At 43.3% G+C, this 20,226-nt stretch overlaps 1 protein-coding gene across 1 annotated transcript in view; it reads right to left on the reverse strand.

The window, feature by feature from the left end:
* Positions 1-20,226, reverse strand: part of LOC141133415 (uncharacterized) — a 126,578-nt gene that overhangs the window by 81,695 nt on the left and 24,657 nt on the right. Inside the window, exon 2 of the mRNA XM_073622787.1 lies at positions 1,166-2,063. Within this exon, the coding sequence (XP_073478888.1) occupies positions 1,166-1,868 (703 nt within the window). The 5' untranslated portion in view covers positions 1,869-2,063. The remainder of the gene's footprint in view (positions 1-1,165; positions 2,064-20,226) is intronic.

Here is a 20,226-nt window from a genome sequence, read left to right on the forward strand (position 1 = left end):
AAGAGCCTGTGACGGAGGCTCTTTACCACATGATCAACCGTGTCCAATCACAGTGTAAACAGGAAGAGCCGTTTATCGTTTTTTCCTCACTCGCGTCTGACAGACGTGAGTAGAGGAGAGCCTGACAGGGGGGTCTGCGCTGATTGTTGCCCCCCCCCTGTGGATGCCCACACCGAACCACCAGGGATGCCGCCAGGACCACCAGGGATAACCACAAGGGATGGATGACCAGATGCCACCCATGACCACCAGGGATGCCAGTAAGTGCCCAAACATCTTGCCAGTCAGTGCCAACTATTATTGCCTGCCAGATGTCTCCTCATCAGTGATGCCCATCAATGTCCATCAGTGCCACCTATCAGTGCCCATCCGTGCAACCTATCAGTGTCACCCATAAGTGCCACCTATAAGTGCCCATCAGTGCCGCCTATGAGTGCCCATCAGTGCTGCATACCAGTGCCCATCAGTGCCCATCATCAGTGCCACCTCATTGGTGCCACCTCACCAGTGCCCGTCAGTGCAGCCTCATCAGTGCCCATCAGTGAAGGAGAAAACATACTTATTTACAAAAGTTTATAACAGAAACAAAGAAAAACTTTTTTTAATTGTTGCGCAAAATATAAAAACCCCAGCAGTGATCAAATACCACCAAAAGAAAGCTCTATTTTTGGGAACAAAATGATAAAAAATGTGTTTGGGTACAGTGTAGCATGACCGCGCAATTGTCATTCAAACTGCGACAGTGCTGAAAGCTGAAAATTGGCCTGGGCAGGAAGGGGGTGTAAGTGCCTGGTATGGAAGATGTTAAACAGTAAACAAATGTGCTCAATTTATGTATAAAATGTATACTTTAATAAAGTATTGCCAATATTCTTTATCTAACCAGAGCACAAAAGTTAATACATTTTTTTGATATTCAGGTCCTTCAAATGGCTTCTCTCCTGTGTGAGATGTGTTGTTTTTAAGCAGATATATACCACATCTGAACTATTTATAACATTCATATTTAACTAATTGAATTGGCTTATTTGCCCAATGTGAATCATCTGGTGTTGGGTAAGTCTTTCCTTTCTTGTAAAACACTCATCACATTCCAAACATCTATATGGTTTTTCTCCTGTGTGAACCCTCTGGTGTCGAGTAAGATTTGTCCTTTGTTGAAAACACTTGCCACATTCCAAACATTTAAATGATTTTTCCCCCGTGTGAACCCTCTGGTGTATAGCAAGAGACCTCATTTCTGCAAAGCACTTGTCACATTCTGAACACCTATATGGCTTCTCTCCTGTGTGAACTTTTTGGTGTAAATTAAGATGAGCAATTTGCACAAAACATTTGTCACATTCTGAACATTTAAATGGCTTCTCCCCGGTGTGAATCCTCTGATGTTGCATAAGATGAGTAATTTGTCTAAAGCATTGGTCACATTCTGAACACATAAATGGCTTTTCTCCAGTGTGAATCCTTTGGTGTTGCTTAAGAGTAGATGTTTTGGCAAAACATTTGTCACATTCTGAACATCGGAATGGCTTCTCTCCCGTGTGAGTCCTTTGGTGAGAAAAAAGATGCGACTTCATATAGAAACACATGTCACATTCTGTGCATTTAAATGTATTTTCTTGTGGGTGAATCTTCCTCTGGTGGTAAGAAAGATGCGCTGGTTGTAAAAAGCTCTCATTACATTCTGAACAACTATATGGCTTCTCTCCTGTGTGAACCCTCTGGTGTCTAGTAAGGCTTCCCTTTGTATGGAAGCACTTGTCACATTCTGAGCATTGAAATGGCTTTTCTCCTGTGTGTTTCCTCATATGTATAACAAAATTTGCCTTTTTTGAAAAATGCTTACCACATTCTGTACAATTAAACATATTTTGCCGGCGTGAATCTTCTTCTGGTGGCAAAGATATGTCTTCTTTGAGGAGCACTTGTCAAATGTTGAACTTTAAAAAGTCTTCTCTCCTTAGGTAATTTTCTGATTACTGAGATTTGCTGAAGGATATCTCATCAGTCATAATTTGCTGATTAGGATCTGTTTTGGAAATTCTGTAATTACAGATGGATAACTGCATAGGAATATGAAAATAAATGGTTATAGAATAAATACTGAATACAGACGAATATCAACTTGGGAATAACATTCTGGAATTCTAGACCAAAACGGAGTATTTTCCAATGTATTAAAAATTATGCTGAGTTTTAGAACTGAAGGTCAGAGGCTGGTCGTTTTTTGCACCTCAAAAATAAGTTAAATTGACATTAATCTACAGCATCATTATACATCATTTAACCCAAAATTGAATAACCCCAGCTCCAAAATGTAACCTCAATTTTAAATGAAGCCTTGACACGTTACTTCCCCCTAACCATACTCAATGGCGACCCTAGGGGGGGGCCAGAGGGGGCCCTGACCCCCCCAACATTATGCTGTGCCCCACCATGTGCCCCCCCAAAAAAAAATTTTTTTTTTTTTTTTTTTTTACAAAAAATCAATGTCTAATGCCCCGTACACACGGTCGGATTTTCCGATGGAAAATGTGTGATAGGACCTTGTTGTCGGAAATTCCGACCGTGTGTTGGCTCCATCACACATTTTCCATCGGATTTTCCGACACAAAGTTTGAGAGCAGGCTAAAAAATTTTCCGACAACAAAATCCTTTGTCGGAATTTCCGATAGTGTGTAGACAAATTCGACGCACAAAGTGCCACGCATGCTCAGAATAAATAAAGAGATGAAAGCTATTGGCTACTGCCCCGTTTATAGTCCCGACGTACGTGTTTTACGTCACCGCGTTCAGAATGATCGAATTTTCCGACAACTTTGTGTGACCGTGTGTATGCAAGACAAGTTTGAGCGAACATCCGTCGGAAAAAATCCTAGGATTTTGTTGTCGGAATGTCCGAACAAAGTCCGACCGTGTGTACGGGGCATAAGAGGGAGAGAGTCCCCAGTCAGCTCCTGCGGGTGATTCCTCCCCCCTCCCTCTGCTCGCTGACACTGCATAATGCGAGCGTTCACACAACCATGGCCGCCTGATCTGCTCCTTCACCTGCATCCTCATTGGCAGGGAGAAGAGCGAGTTGCAGGAAGGACTCCACCAGGACTTTCAGTTACTGAAAAAACAGACTGATTTCTCCCGTCCTTAGGACAGGAGAACCAGCCTGTAAATTCCAAGAGATGCCAGACCAGCGCTGTCAATAGCAGGGGCAGGACAGCAAGAGAAGGCTGGGGAACCCCACAGTGGCAGAACACCAGGGCCCGGAGGCAAGACAACCTTTGCAACCCTGATAGTTCTCCCACTGCTTTGGATCCTTATATTTTCTTGATATGCTGGTGACATATATCTCTTGTTTTCTGCCACCCTGGGGGACCCCAATACAGTAGGAAGGGAGCTTACTGCAGAACATGTGAAAGGGCCCTTTGTGGGGTCGTAGTAAAGGGCCCCAGGATATATATATATATATATATATATATATATATATATATATATATGCATTTTATAGTTGCCCCCCTACTTTTGTCCCTGTCCCCCCATGTGCCCCCCCTAAATTTGAAAGCTGGAGACGCCACTGACCATACTTAACTTGGTCCATCAAATAAACCTAACACTTTAAGGTAAATTAAACCCAAGAACGAAATGTAATATATTGCAGCTTGCCTATCCTTAGATATGGTTGCTGTATTTTTTTTCATTTTTCAGGCTAAGAACATTTTTAGCAACTACAGAGAATGTAAGTTGAGTCTAACTGAAAGCACTAACAACATTATTACAATGTTATTAAGTTTATTTTTTGCTGCAGTGCAGACAACATAACATAGACACATAGGCAAGTATGATCAAAAACAATTTTAGATGTCTTCACCATTCATCAGGTTTACAAGTGATGACTGTATACCCCCAATGCAATAAATAGGTAAAACACAAACTACAAGGACCAAAATAATACAGTAACCAACTGACAAAGGGAAACAAAATAACTAACATGGAATATTCACACAGTAATAAAAGAGATCTGTAGTTTATGATTTCCCTGGAGGATTTCTAGATTGTAACCCTCTCCCAAGGTGATACACATTGACCACTAAAAAAAATACAACCCTACCACAGCTCTCACTCCAATTCCCCCAATTAAAAAAAAATTCTTTACTGCACTGACCAAATACAACTTGATATCCTTTTCGGAACTTAAAGGGGGTTTGTCAGCATACTAGCATGATCTGTACTCTTCTTCAGAAGTTTTAGGTCCACTTCTGAAAAAGAGCCCAGATCACATTTGAAACATGTTAAGGATTGGTCTATTGGTCTATGGCATGGTTTTAAAAAACTCAATACATATTTTATATTGACTATTTTATATAGTTTGGACTTATAAAGTTAAATTTTCCAACTCCAATTGAATGAGAAGTCATCTGCAGCAATTGGTATAAGCCGGGCAGTGCACACAACACTTCAGTTCAGGAGTGGTGTAAAAATGTGATATGCTGACAGTCATGATTTGTATATTGTGAGCAAATTGTTAATAAAATAATTGTGTGGGATTTTAAAATACTATACGAGAAGGGCTTTTTTGTTTTGGTTTGTTTTATTTTATTGCAGCACTTGGCATGGGGATTGAAATGTTGTAAAAGTGATAGAGGAATTATTAGCACAGAGCACTGTGTTAAAAGATAAGTTCACCTTTTAACAAAAAATATAAATGCACATTTTTTTGCAGTTAAAAAAATGTGCATTTACAAATTTTTTTGGGAGCCTGTAAAGCATGGTACCAGCGATCAGCAGATCGCTAGTACCATGCAGGACTCCTACAGACCTGTCAGTGTATGTTTGCTCGTACATTGTATGGGAAAGCAGATACTCACTGACAGGAAGAATGAATGAACTAGCACAGAACTCCACAGCACCGTGGTAGTTCATTGAGAACTACAAGCCGACAGCCGCATAGGGAGAATGGTGGAACATTACGTTCGACTCGAACATCGGGTGTTCGCCGAACAGCGAACAATATGCTGTGTTCACGGCAAATTCGAAAGCCGCCGGATCACCGTTAAAGTCTATGGGACACTAACACAAAAAATCAAGTGCTAATTTTAAAGGCTTATATGCAAGTTATTGTCATAAAAAGTGTTTGGGGACCCGGGTCCTGCCCCAGGGGACATGTATCAATGCAAAAATTCTTTTTAAAAACGTCAGTTTTTTCAGGAGCAGTGATTTTTTAATGCTTAAAGTGAAACAATAAAAATGAAATACTCCTTTAAATATCGTGCCTGGGGGGTGTCTATAGCAGGGCTGGACAAACCCCGGGCGCCGGGTCGCATTTGCGACTAGAATTAGTGACCTGGCGTCTGGGGCGGCACAGCTTGGGTATCCTGTCTCCGTGCGGACCCCGACCCCCCCGTGCAATCGCGTCGGGCCGCGCCGGCCGGTAATTGAGGCCACGGCTTTGCGGCCTTCTGCAATCCTTCTGGAATCTGGCGCCATCTTGTGGTGGCTGTTGGTATTACAACCAGCAATGCTAATGCAATGCTAATTGGAGCTTCCCCTGCCTGTTTTTACTGCCCGCACATCTGCTTCCCAAAGTGGGGAAGAGAAGGAAGTGATTGCGGGCGTCATCTGGCACCTTTTGCCTAATGGTGAGTGTGGGGATAGCCTTTTTTTTTTTCTTGTAATAGCTTTTATTTTTATTTTAAGTAAAAACTGTTTATTTTTTTCTTAATTAAAATGAATGTATTATTTGTCATCTCCCTGCTTGGCCCTTTTCACATGGCCTGTCTGATCAGGTTCGCCTGTCAGTTTTTCAGGCGGACCTGATTGGACCCTTAGAGCCCTTTCACACCGAGCCATGGGGGGGCGTCAGCGGTAAAGCGGCGCTACTCGGCCACTAGTGGGGAGGTTTTAACCCCCCCGCTAGCGGCCGAAAAGGGGTTAAATACACCCGCAAAACGCTGCCGGAGCAGCGTTTTGCCGGCGGTATCGCAGCGCTGCTCCATTGATTTCAATGGGGAGCAGCGGTGGAGGAGGGGCGAGTTCACTGCTCCTTCACTGCTCCAAAGAAGCTGCTGGCAGGACTTTTTCTGACGCCCTGCCAGCGCACCGCTCCAGTGTGAAAGCCCTCGGGCTTTCACACTGGAGTGAATAGAGCCGCTTTTTTCAGACGCTATACAGGCGCTATTTTTAGCGCTGTAGCGCCTGAAAAATGCTGGCAGTGTGAAAGGGGTCTTAGCAGGGATATGGCGGTCTTGTGTCCCTGCAAGGCAGGAAATAAAAGCAGTCACATTCCTTAGTTAAGGCACCACATAGTAAACACATGCTACTAGGAACATAGTTAACCCTTTGACTGCCCTTGGTGTTAACCCCTTCCTACCCAGTGTCATTATTACAGTGACAGTGTATATTATTATCACTGATCACTGTATTAGTGTCACTTGAGATGTCAGTAGCAGTTAGTTCCGACCCAGTGTGAGATTGTATGGCGCACTATCACAGTCCCACTCTAAGTTGCTGATCGCCGCCATTACTAGTATTAAAAAATAAAATAAAGAAAAGCTCCAGTATATATACCATAATATGTAGACTAACTTTCACACAAAGAAAAGGGAGAAACACCCGCGCAATGGGATACGTGCTAAAGGTATTAGAAAATATATATTGGAACTGCTGCCACTACCAATTACTTCCACTAGGTGGAGTGTAATAATAAGGAAAGAAAAAAGAAGTAGAAATGGCGCCGTTCCAGGCCTGATGGATTCAGGTGTGTGCTGCTCCCTTAATGGGAGGAAGGTATTAGGTGGGGAAAAAAGGAAAGAGATGATATAGGTGGTGTCTACTGAATGAGTGTCTTCAAGTCCTACACCACCAAATGCACAGTGCACCTGTGCATATTATTGTGAAGCTGTGTATAAACTCCTAAATGTGCATGAGTGTCAAGCTGTATACCTGACTCAATAAAGTGCAATGTGTGGGACACCAACTTATTTCATAAATACTAAAATTAAAGTGCAATATTCCCAATCATTATATACATTAACCGTATAAACAATAACACAGTAAAATCAATAGTGTAAATTTAAAGTGCTGATGTGAATAAACAGGTGAACTTCTAATTGATATATGCAGTTGAGTTATAAGGTGCTATAGTGCCGGTGAAAAGATTTGCCTGGATTCTGGTGGATTTTTCAGTGCGTGCCTTAATCTGTGCTCTCATAGACTGCACTCACCAGATCCTTCACCCCCTCTTGGGGTCTCACACATCCACAGTATATGCCACTGTGTAGCACCGCAGGATAACTCTGTCCTTAAGCACATGACGACCAGGCCATAGCTGAAAGATGGCTACAGCACGGTCGGCTTATCCTGGGAGGGCGTCCATGGACGTCCTCCCAGAATCCTGCTCTTGTGCGCCCCCTGTGCCGCGCACCCGAGAACATCCGTGGCATCACGGATCACGGTAAACGGCAGCTGATCGCGGCCGTTTACCATGTGATCGCTCCGTCAAATGACGGAGCGATCAGATGTAAACAAACCGGCGTCATGTCATGACGCCGGTTCCTCCCTCCCCTCTGTGTACTGATCAGTACAGAGGGGGAGGAGAGGGGGAGGGATCGGATGGTAGCAGCGCTGTGGGCTGCATCTGTAGTGCCCACAACGCTGCTCAGGGACAAATACAGTCACAACCAGCCATGCTCAACCATCCCTCCATACTATAATACCCTGCAATACCCCACAATACTCTGCAATACCCCACAATACCCAGCACTACCCTGCAATACTCTGCAATACCCCACAATATTCTGCAATACCCCGCAATACCCTGCAATACCCCACAATACTCTGCAATACCCCACAATACTCTGCAATACCCCGCAACACCCCACAATACTCTGCAATACTCTGCACTACTCCGCAACACCCCGCAATACTCTGCAACACCCCGCAATACTCTGCACTACTCCGCAACACCCCGCAATACTCTGCACTACTCCGCAACACCCCGCAATACTCTGCAATACCCTGCAATACTCTGCAATACTCTGCAATACTCTGCAATACTCTGCAATACTCCGCAACACCCTGCAACACCCTGCAATACTCTGCACTACTCCGCAACACCTCGCAATACTCTGCAATACCCTGCAATACTCTGCAATACTCTGCACTACTCCGCAACACCCTGCAACACCCCGCAATACTCTGCAACACTCTGCAATACTCTGCACTACTCCGCAACACCCCGCAATACTCTGCCACACCCCGCAATACTCTGCCACACCCCGCAATACTCTGCAACACCCTGCAATACTCCGCTATACTCCGCAATACCCTGCACTACTCTGCAATACCCAGTCATACTCTGCAATACCCAGTCATACTCTGCAATACCCAGCCATGCGCAGCCATACCCAGCCATGCTCAGCCATACTCGGCCTCTGTATGTGGCCAGGCTGTGGAAGTCTCACACATGTGATATCGCCGTACTCAGGAGGAGTAAGAGAATCTATTTTGGGGTGTCATTTTTGGTATGTACATGCTATGTGTTAGAAATATTGTATAAATTGACAACTTTGAGTTAAAAAAAAAAAGTGTTTGAACCACTTCCTGCCAGCCGGCCGTCATATGACGTCCTTGAATTTGTGCGGGGATATCTGAATGATGCCTGCACCTATAGGCATCATTCAGATATCAGCTTTTTCAGTCGGCGATTCCCTACACCATAGGAATGATCATAGCGGCTGTTCCACTGCTTGATCGTTCTTATGGGAGGCGAGAGGGGACCTCCCCCCTTCCCGCCGCCCTCCGGTGCTTCTACCGGACTCACCGCTACGATCAAAGCCAGGATCTTTTTTTTGTTTTTTTTTATTTCAGGCTTCCCAGCCTAGAGGTGAGATGTGGGGTCTTATTGACCCCATATCTCACTGTAAAGAGGGCCTGTCATGCCATATTCCTATTACAAGGGATGTTTACATTCCTTGTAATAGAAATAAAAGTAATCAAACATTTTTTTTTTTTTTTGGAAAAAAGTGTCAAACTAAAATAAAGTAAAATGAACAATAAAAAGAAAAAAACATTTTTTAAAGCGCCCCTGTCCCTGTGTGCTCGCATGCAGAAGCGAATGTACACTTAAGTCCCGCCCACATATGAAAACAGTGTTCAAACCACACATGTGAGGTATCGGTGCGAACGTTAGAGCGAGAGCAATAATTTTGGCCCTAGACCTTCTCTGTAACTCAAAACATGTAACCAGTAAAAAATTTTAAAGCGTCCCCTATGGGGATTTTTAAGTAGCGAAGTTTGGCGCCATTCCACGAGCGTGTGCAATTTTGAAGGGTGACATGTTAGGTATCTATTTACTCGGTGTAAACTTCATCTTTCACATTATGCAAAAATATTGGGCCAACTTTACTGTTTTGTTTTTTTTAAAGCACAAAACTGTTTTTTTTCCCAAAAAAAAAGCGTTCAAAAAATCGCTGCGCAACTACCGTGCGAGATAAAAGTTGCAACAACCGCCATTGTATTCTCTAGGGTCTTTGCTAAAAAAAAACATATATAATGTTTTGGGATTCTATGTAATTTTCTAGCAAATAAATTGATGATTTTTTTTTTTTAACAAGAAAAAATAAATGATGATTTTTACATGTAGGAGAGAAATGTCAGAATTGGCCTGGGTGCTCCAGAACGCCTGGAGGTGCTCTCTGAATGTTGGGTCTCAAAATGTGGCCACGCTGTGTAAAAGTCTCACACATGTGGTATCGTCATACTTGGGAGTAATAGCAGAATGTGTTTTGGGGTGTAATTTGTGATATGCATATGCGGTGTGTGAGAAATAACCTGCTAATATGACATTTTTGTGGAAAAAAAAAAAGAAAAAAAAATCTTAATTTTGCAAAGAATTGTGGGAAAAAATGACAACTTCAAAAAACTCACCATGCCTCTTACTAAATACCTTGGAATGTCTTCTTTCCAAAAAGGGGTCATTTGGGGGGTATTTGTACTTTTCTGGCATGTTAGGGTCTCAAGAATATAGATAGGCCGTCAGTAATTCAGGTGTGATCAATTTTCAGATATTGGCACCATAGCTTTTGGACTCTATAACTTTCACAAAGACCAAATAATTTACACCGATTTGTACTTCTTTTTACCAAAGATATGTAGCAGTATAAATTGTGGCCAAAATTTACGAAGAAAAATTACTAATTTGCTAAATTTTATAACAGAAACAAAGAAAATTTCTTTTTTTTACCGAATTTTCAGTCTTTTTTCTTTTATAGCGCAAAAAATAAAAAACCCAACGGTGATTAAATACCACCAAAGGAGAGCTCTATTTGTGTGAAAAAAAGGACAAAAATTTCATATGGGTACAGTGTTGCATGACTGAGTAATTGTCATTCAAAATGTGAGAGCACCGAAAGCTGAAAATTGGTCTGGTTAGGAAGGGGGTTTAAGTGTCCAGTTGTCAAGTGGTTAATGTGGACTGGAAAGTCACTTCTCTACCACCTTGTTTCGGGGGGGGGAGGACCTCTCATGATTGTTGATCTTGTTTTCAATTGTGAAACAATCTGCAGTCAGTCTAACTTGTGACCAGTTTTATGTCTTTACTTCCTGGCATATTTGGCCCCTTCACAGAAACATGGAGGTCATCGCTTTCTGCAGTCCTGGTCGCAGTCTGCCAGGGTCGCCGGAGTGACGTTCATTCACGTGATCGAATGCAGTCAGCTGACGAGGAAGTGAAGGAGCCTGCAACCCAAACACTTGTCGTGCTGGCGAACGTGGCATGCAGCTCAAAGGTGTCCGGATTGGAGAAACTGCTGATTCGACACCAGGACTGCAGAAAGCGATGACCTCCATGTTTCTGTGAAGGGGCCAAATATGCCGGGAAGTAAAGACATAAAACTGGTCACAAGTTAGACTGACTACAGATTGTTTGACAATTGAAAACAAGATCAACAATCATGAGAGGTCTTCCCCCCTCGAAACAAGGTGGTAGAGAAGTGACTTTCCAGTCCACATTAAGGACGGAGTTATCCCACGGTGCTACACAGTGGCATATACCGTGGATGTGTGAGACCCCAAGAGGGGGTGAAGGATCTGGTGAGGGCAGTCACTATGAGAGCACGGATTAAGGCACGCACTGAGGGCTTACTCATTGAAAAATCTACTAGAATTCAGGTGAATCTTTTCACCGGCACTATAGCACCTTATAACTCAACTGCATATATCAATTAGAAGTTCACCTGTTTATTCACATCAGCACTTTAAATTTACACTATTGATTTTACTGTGTTATTGTTTATACGGTTAATGTATATAATGATTGGGAATATTGCACTTTAATTTTAGTATTTATGAAATAAGTTGGTGTCCCACACATTGCACTTTATTGAGTCAGGTATACAGCTTGACACTCATGCACATTTAGGAGTTTATACACAGCTTCACAATAATATGCACAGGTGCACTGTGCATTTGGCGGTGTAGGACTTGAAGATACTCATTCAATAGACACCACCTATATCATCTCTTTCCTTTTTTCCCCACCTAATACCTTCCTCCCATTAAGGGAGCAGCACACACCTGAATCCATCAGGCCTGGAACGGTGCCATATCTACTTCTTTTTTCTTAACTTTCACACAAACCTAATAATAATATACACTTATTGTGATTTTTTTTAACCAAAGACATGTAGCAGAATGCATTTTGGCCAACATTTATTGGATATGTTTTATTGCAAAAAGTAAAAATATTGTTTTTTTGCTTTCAACATTTGGGGTCTTTATTGTGCAAAATATAAAAAGCTCTGTCTGTGGGAAATTATATAAATTTCATTTCTGTACAGTGTTGCATGGTGCTATTGTCAGTCAAAGTAGCGCAGTGTCGAATAGCATAAAATGGCCTAGTCATAAAGGGGGTAAAACCTTCTGGAGGACAAGTGGCTAAAAGTTCTTACGGATCATAAGAAGGTTCATGGGCAAAAGCTAAGAGGCATAACTGTGTGTAAACCTGTGTTTTGCATCTAAAGATACACATCCGGGCTACATAAGAGAAGGGGTGCTTTGCTTTTAAAGAAAAAATATATGTTAAAAATGTAAATTTTGGAGACTATGACATTAAGTAATAACGTGTACAAAAACATCTTTGTTTGGGAATTCAGAAAAAATGAAACGTGTCGCAAAAGCTGTGACACCAGAAGATGCTAAGCAACTGCGGATGACAAATTTCTTTGCGAAGACTTCTTGTTCAGAAAGTGCAGTGCAACATGTTACTGCAGAATCAAATGGCACAAGAGAAGAACGACCAGCACAGAAGTCCCCTTCAACAAGTCACCCTCAAAATGAAGGAAGAAGGAAGTTTAAACAACATTGGTGCAAGGAACTCACATGGCTTAAATTTGACCATAATACAGGCATAGCCATATGTGAGATTTGTGCCTCCTTCCCTGGCATTGCTGACCACACATCCAAGATTGTGAAAGGGTTTTCAGGACCATTTAAACTGGAGACCTTCAAAAAACACGGAAAGTCACTCCACTCCAGCATGACAAATGTATAAAAGCCAAACACGCCCTGTTGGCTCCAGAAGCTACGCCATTGGCTGCATACGTTAAGAAAATGGACCAAGGGATGTTCAACCACATGAAAGTTCTATTTAATGTGGCCTATTATATTGCAAAAAACAACAAGCCATATACAGACTTTAAAGGTTTGTTAGAGCTGACAGGGAAACTAGGGGTTGCTGTGAGAGAGGAGTATGCAAATGACAAGAGATGCAGGGAATTCATCTCACATATTGCAACTGTAATCCGGAAAGAACTCATCTGCGAGCTAAAGGAGGCCAAATATTTTAGTTTGATGCTAGATGGATCAACTGACAAAGGAGGAGTAGAAGAATTAATATTGTATGTCAGATACATCAAGAACAATAGGATCAAAGAAGTATTTCTATCAGTCCTACCTCTTGAAATGGCAACTGCAGATGGGTACTTAGAAACCATCACTAAAGAGCTGAAGACACATGGTCTTTTAGACTGGCTTTTTTCAAACCAGCTCATTGGAATTGGTACAGATGGTGCTGCAAGAATGATTGGAGCTGAAAATGGACTGGTACAGAAAGTACGTCAAAATCTCAGCCATTTAATTGGCATTCACTGTGTTGCACACAGATTACATTTAAGTGTATTAAGCTCTGTGAAAGAGGGAAATGCATTGATGACCTTGACTCTGTTTTAAAGAAGCTGTACCAATTTTACCAGCAGAAAAAATCCAGAAATTTCAGTACTTGCATAACATAAGATGGGTGTCAAGCAAAGTCAGTGCTCTCTCTGCACTTGTCAAAGATTGGAAATGTGTGACAGTCCACCTTGAAAGTGTTGCTGCAGAAAAAGACAGTGCTTCTGCAGTTGCACATGGTTTGTTGAAAAAACTAACTGATTTTAAATTTGTTCACATGCTCCATTTTCTGCTTGACTATCTATAAATTATTAAGAACCTCTCCCTTTTATTTCAAGGGGAAGAGATTTTCTTAAGCACAATTGAGTTGCATGTAAAACACAATTTCTTCTTTAAAATCACTCAAAGATGTGCCAAAACAGTATGAGGTGAGATTTCTAACTGGAACATCACTCAAAGGACAGTATCAAGATGTACAGTTGCATGGACTCAGCAATACTGCAACTTCTTTGATCCAAAATGAAAAGGACAAATTGATTCAGTATGGTGTAAAATATCTAGAAGAGCGATTTCTCATTCAAAGGAATATTGAACGTTCCACTGCAGTGTTTGATACCTTTGCCTGGCCATCGGGAACAGCACTACAGGACTATGGTGTTGATCACATTACAGCATTGGCTCAGCATTTCCAGAAACAACTCTCAATGCCTGAAATGCATGATAAATGCATGTATGCAATCCACAATGAGTGGTATGAATTTAAAGTTCTTGGAAAAGGAAAGAAACTGTGTGAACTTCTGGATTTGGCACTCTCGAACACAGACAGATTTCCAGTTTTGGGAAACTTGTTGTCTATAGTGTCTGTTTTGCCTGTCTCAACCGCATGTTGTGAGAGAGGATTCAGCTTGATGAACTTTGTAAAAAATAAGTTCAGATCTTTAATGCAGCAAGAAAGTTTAGGTGATTTGTTGATGACCAACATGAGTGGACCATCAGTGAAGGATTTTGATCCTGCAAAGGCTGTTGACCATTGGTACTTCAATTGCAAAAGTACAAGGCATATTCGTGGCCACAAAAAGCCAAGTGAAAAAAAATGACATTGCATTAAACACTTGGTATCACATCAGAATATATTCATTACCGACACAAGTTAAATGCCTATATATAATGTTTGGTTCTAGTCGTCTTTCTGTGTAAATTTAAGATTGGTTAACTTTCATATTGAAAAAAAAGCTTTGTCGGTCGTTAAAAAAAAACCTGGCTCCTAACTTTTTTAGCTGGCTCCTAGATTCCAAGCAAATTTGTCAAGCCCTGGTCTATAGTATACCTGCAAAGTGGTGCATTTTTCCCCTGTTTAGAACAGTACCACAGCAAAATGACATTTCTAAAGGAAAGATTGTAATTTAAAACTGATCGCGGCTGTAATTAATTGTTGTGTCTCGGCAATATAGATAAAACTCATTGAAAAAAAGAGCATGGGATTCCCCCCCCCCAGTCCATTACCAGGCAATTGGGTCTGGTATGAATATTAAGGGGAACCTCAAACCAGAATTTAAAAAAACAATGGCATAGGGTCCCCCCAAAATCCATACCAGACCCTTATCCAAGCACGCAACCTGGCAGGCCGCAGGAAAAGTGGGGGGGATGAGAGAGCGCCCCTCCTCCTGAACCATATCAAGCCACATGCCCTCAACATGAGGAGGGTGATTTGGGGTCTGACCCCAAAGCACATTGTCCCCATGTTGATGGGGACAAGGGCCTCATCCCCACAACCCTTGCCCGGTGGTTGTGGGGGTATGCAGGAGGGGGGCTTATCAGAATCTGAAAGCCCCCTTTAACAAGGGGACCCCCAGATCCTGGCCTCCCCCTGTGTGAATTGGTAATGGGGTACATTGTACCCCTACCGTTTCACAAAAAAAGTGTCAAAATGGTAAAAAAGACAAGAGACAGCTTGGGACAAGTCCTTTATTAAAAAATAAAAAAATCCCAAGATGGAAGTTCATGCCGCACGGCGGACCAAAAAAAAAAAAAAAAGAGCCGCAACCGATCCGCCTCCGTGGGAGGCTACCACCGAGTGACACGTCTTCGCTGTGACAGTTCTTATATAACTGAGGACGGGGCCACCCAGTGACGTAGACGGGTGACCGCGCCCCCCTCTGATGCTACGGGGGCTTCCCCGTGGTGTCAGAGGGGGGCGAGCCACCCTAGTGACGTAAACGGACCCTTTGTTTAGTATTTAGTAGAAGCACCCTTTTAATACAGCCATGAGTCTTTTTGGGAAAGATGCAAGAAGTTTTTCACACCTGGATTTGGGGATCCTCTGCCATTCCTCCTTGCAGATCCTCTCCAGCTCTGTCAGGTTGGATGGTAAACGTTGGTGGACAGCCATTTTTAGGTCACTCCAGAGATGCTCAATTGGGTTTAAGTCAGGGCTCTGGCTGGGCCATTCAAGAACAGTCACAGAGTTGTTGTGAAGCCACTCCTTCGTTATATTAGCTGTGTGCTTAGGGTCATTGTCTTGTTGGAAGATAAACCTTCGGCCCAGTCTGAGGTCCTGAGCACTCTGGAGAAGGTTTTCGTCCAGGATATCCCTGTACTTGGCCTCATTCATCTTTCCCTCGATTGCAACCAGTCGTCCTGTCCCTGCAGCTGAAAAACACCCCCACAGCATGATGCTGCCACCACCATGCTTCACTGTTGGGGCTGTATTGGACAGGTGATGAGCAGTGCCTGGTTTTCTCCACACATACCGCTTAGAATTAGGGCCACCTCTGTCTTGGTCTCATCAGACCAAAGAATCTTATTTCCCACCATCTTGGAGTCCTTCAGGTGTTTTTTTAGCAAACTCCATGCAGGCTTTCATGTGTCTTGCACTGAGGAGAGGCTTCAGTCAGGACACTCTGCCATAAAGCCCCGACTGGTGGAAGGCAGCAGTGATGGTTGACTTTCTACAACTTTCTCCCATCTCCAGACTGCATCTCTGGAGCTCAGTCACAGTGATCTTTGGGTTCTTCTTTATCTCTCTCACCAAGGCTCTTCTCCCCCGATAGCTCAGTTTGGCCGGATGGCCAGCTCTAGCAAGGGTTCTGGTCGTCCCAAACGTCTTCCATTTAAGGATTATGGAGGCCACTGTGCTCTTAGGAACCTTAGGTGCAGCAAAAAAATTTTGTAACCTTGGACAGATCTGTGCCTTGCCACAATTCTCTCTGAACTCTTCAGGCAGTTCCTTTGACCTCATGATTCTCATTTGCTCTGACATGCACTGTGAGCTGTAAGGTCTTATATAGACAGGTGTGTGGCTTTCCTAATCAAGTCCAATCAGTATAATCAAAACACAGCTGGACTCAAATGAAGGTGTAGAACCATTTCAAGGATGGTCAGAAGAAATGGACAGCACCTGAGTTAAATATATGTGTGTCACAGCAAAGGGTCTGAATACTTAGGACCATGTGATATTTCAGTTTTTCTTTTTTAATAAATCTGCAAAAATGTCAACAATTCTGTGTTTTTCTGTCAATATGGGGTGCTGTGTGTACATTAATGAGGAAAAAAATGATTTTAGCAAATGGCTGCAATATAACAGAGTGAAAAATTTAAGGGGGTCTGAATACTTTCCGTCCCCACTGTAAATCCCTGCAAGATTTCACCCGCTACAAATCTGCCCTTCTCAAATACAACTCCTGACTCACCACTGCTAAATAAACCTACTACACTACTCTCATCAAAACCTTCTCATTCAAATCTCATCAACTCTTTTCTACCCTTAATTCCTTACTTTACCCCCCATTGCCTCCACCCGCCAACTTGCTTACTGCCCAGGAGTTTGCCAATCATTTCAAAAACAAAATCAATACAATTTGTGATGAAATATCCAGCATCCTCCCCCAACCAACACACCAGGCCTAACACCACACTCAATACTTCCCTCCTTCAACTCTGTTATCCCTGGGTATTTTTATAAGTCATTGAGGAAAGCCCCAGCGATTAGATAGCAGGTTGCCACATGCACCAATTCCTATTTGAAAGAATTGTCTAAAAAGTGGCTAATCATATCTCTCTCCTGCTCTGACCTGGCCACTTCTGTCTACACCAACATACTGTCATCCTCCCTGGAGACACTCGCTCTTCTCTCTACATGCAGAACTAGGCCTCACCTGCTACAACCCTGGCAAACAGACGACACCATAAGCCTCAAGAAATGAAGCCATGCTCTTGATCGAGCATGGTTTAAAACTACATCCCTGCAAGACTTCACCATTTACACATCTGCCCTTCTCAAATACAACTCCTGCCTCCACACTGCTAAATAAACCTACTATAACACTCTCATCAAAGCCCTCTCATTCAAATCTCAACTCTTTTCTCCCCTAAATTCCTTACTTCACCCCCCACTGCCTCACCCCATCAACCTGCTTATTGTCCAGGAGATTACCAATAATTTCAAAAACAAAATTGATACAGTTTGTGATGAGATATCCATCGTCCAGCTTTCTCCCCCAACCTACACACCAGGTCCAACACAACACTCAATACTTCCCTCCTTCAACTCCGTTACCACTAAGGAAGTTGCCAAACTCCTTTCCATGGCCCACCTCACCACCTGTCCCCTGGACCCCGTCTCCTCACAATTACTGCAACCACTTTCCTGCTCTATCCTAAACTCTATAACCCACATCTTCAACTCCTTCCTTTCCTCAGGCACCTTTCCATCCCCGCTCAAACATGCATTGGTTACTTCCATACCTAAAACTTCCCCACTGGACTACACCTGTTTGAATAACTTAAGACCCATCTCCCTGCTCCCGTTTGCCTCCAAGCTTCTTGAACGCTTTTCCACAGCCGTATGAGCTACTACCTCACTGACAACAATCTTCTTGATCCCCTACAGTCTGGCTTCATACCACAACATTCCACTGAAACTGCCCTACTATAACTCACCAATGACCTACTAACTGCTAAAACCAATGGCTAGTATTCCATGCTCATACTCTTGGACCTTTCTGTTGCCTTTGACACAGTTGACTACCCACTCCTTCTCAATAAACTCCACTCCACAGAACTACTTCTCCTACAAGCTAACAAAAATTCCAAAATAAAGACTACATGGACACCTCCCACCATCCTTGGACAGACCATCTCTCCAAGCACCAAAGTCAAGAGTCTTGGAGTCATTTTTGACTCAGGAATGACAATGGATGCACAAATAGGATCAGTGGTGAGCGGATCCCACCATCTCCTCCGCCAACTACGCAGACTAATCCCCTTCATCCCAGAAGAGGACAAAGCGGCAGTTGTGGGAACAATCATCAATTCCCGACTCGACTACGCAAATTCGCTCTACGTAGGACTACCCCAATATCAGCTTGCGCGCTTACAACTCATCCAAAACACGGCGGCAAGACTGTTAACAGGAAAAAAACCCTGGGAATCCATCTCCCCCTCCCTAAAGAGCCTACACTGGCTAACCGTGAAGAAACGGATCACATTCAAGACCCTCTGCATCACCCACAAATGCGTACAAGGAAACGCCCCACCATATCTCCGCGAGAAAATAAAACACTACACACCGAATCGCAGTCTTCGATCAGCTAACCAAAACCTCCTTACCATTCCCAAATACCGCTACAAAGCAAAGGGAGAACGAAGATTCGCAGTCCAAGGACCTCAACTATGGAACGCTCTTCCTACCAACATCCGCATGGAAGAAAACCACCAGGCCTTCAGAAAAAAACTAAAGACCTTCCTTTTCTGAGAAGCTGACATCAGAAAATGCATCCAGCGCCTTGAGGCGATTCAGTTCGCATTTGCAGCGCTTTATAAACCATTCATTCATTCATTCATTCATTCATTCACTCCATCAGCCTCCATGACTGCTCTTTCCTGGTTCTCCTCCTATCTCTCAGCACACTTTCAGTGTCATATATGTCTCCTCTGTTCCTCTTCCTCTTTCTGTTGTGGTACCCCAGGGCTCCATGCTTAATTCTATTCGCTCTCTCTCTATGCCTTTTTACTGGGCCGGTTGATAACCTCCCATGGCTTCCAACACCACCTCTATGTTGACGATACCCAGATCTATCTCTCGACTCCTCAACTCACCCCCTCAATTACATCACATATCACAAATTTACTGAGAAACATATCAGTATGGATGTCACACTACTTCCTAAAACTCAATCTTTCTAAAACTGAGCTTGTAATATTTTGTCCTCCCCGATCCCCTCCCCGTGACTTTGCCATTGAGATTAATGGCACAACCATTGGTCCCTCCACACATGCCACAGTGCTAGGTGTAATCCTAGACTCTGCCCTTTCCTTCAGCCCCCAGCCAGTGAAATAGCTACAGACTCTTATGGTCTGCTTTAGCAGATCTTCCAACCCTGGCTACCTTTTTTAAGAAATGCTGCACCACCAAATTGAGGACATTTGCCAGGCATAGCACATGTGTCAACTTTCCCTAAGGGCAATCAGGAGGCCGTTAACCATATCTGGGCCTGCCCATGCAGAGCTGAAAGAATCTCTGCTCCGATGTGGTTCCTGTCCCCTAGACAGACCAGCTAAAGCACTGCATGGCATCTTTTAGCCTGACTCATTGAATAGCCCCTTGAATGCGTACGGGGTACTGGTGGTTCATAGGACAATTCAAGAGAGGAGGGCATGGAGGAGGAGTTGGAGCTGACAAATCTTGCATAATCACCACCAAGCTGTATGGAGACGTGGCAGCAAAACAAGCTGCAGCACTCAGCCCTGTCCTGCATCCTTCCGAGCTGCAAGCAGAGTTACCAAGTGTGCTGTGCACGAAATATATCTTCCATGACCATGCTTGCTGGACCACGTGTATGCAGTAACCTGGACCTTGCGGCTGACTGCCTTGCTGAACAATGCCACAACATTGCCTTCCACGTTATGGATGGTATGTGTAAAGAAGTAGCAACTGGGAACCTGCCATTGTGGTACAGCACATTTTGTAAAATCACGGAAGGAGGGCAGAATCCACCAGACGGAAAAGCAGGAGTTGTAAGCTTGAAATTAGACACTGGGCATGTGGGTGGCAGTGATTTTTTTTTTGGC

This window comes from Aquarana catesbeiana, linkage group LG03, assembly GCF_042186555.1.
Source record: "Aquarana catesbeiana isolate 2022-GZ linkage group LG03, ASM4218655v1, whole genome shotgun sequence".
Lineage (NCBI taxonomy): Eukaryota > Metazoa > Chordata > Amphibia > Anura > Ranidae > Aquarana > Aquarana catesbeiana.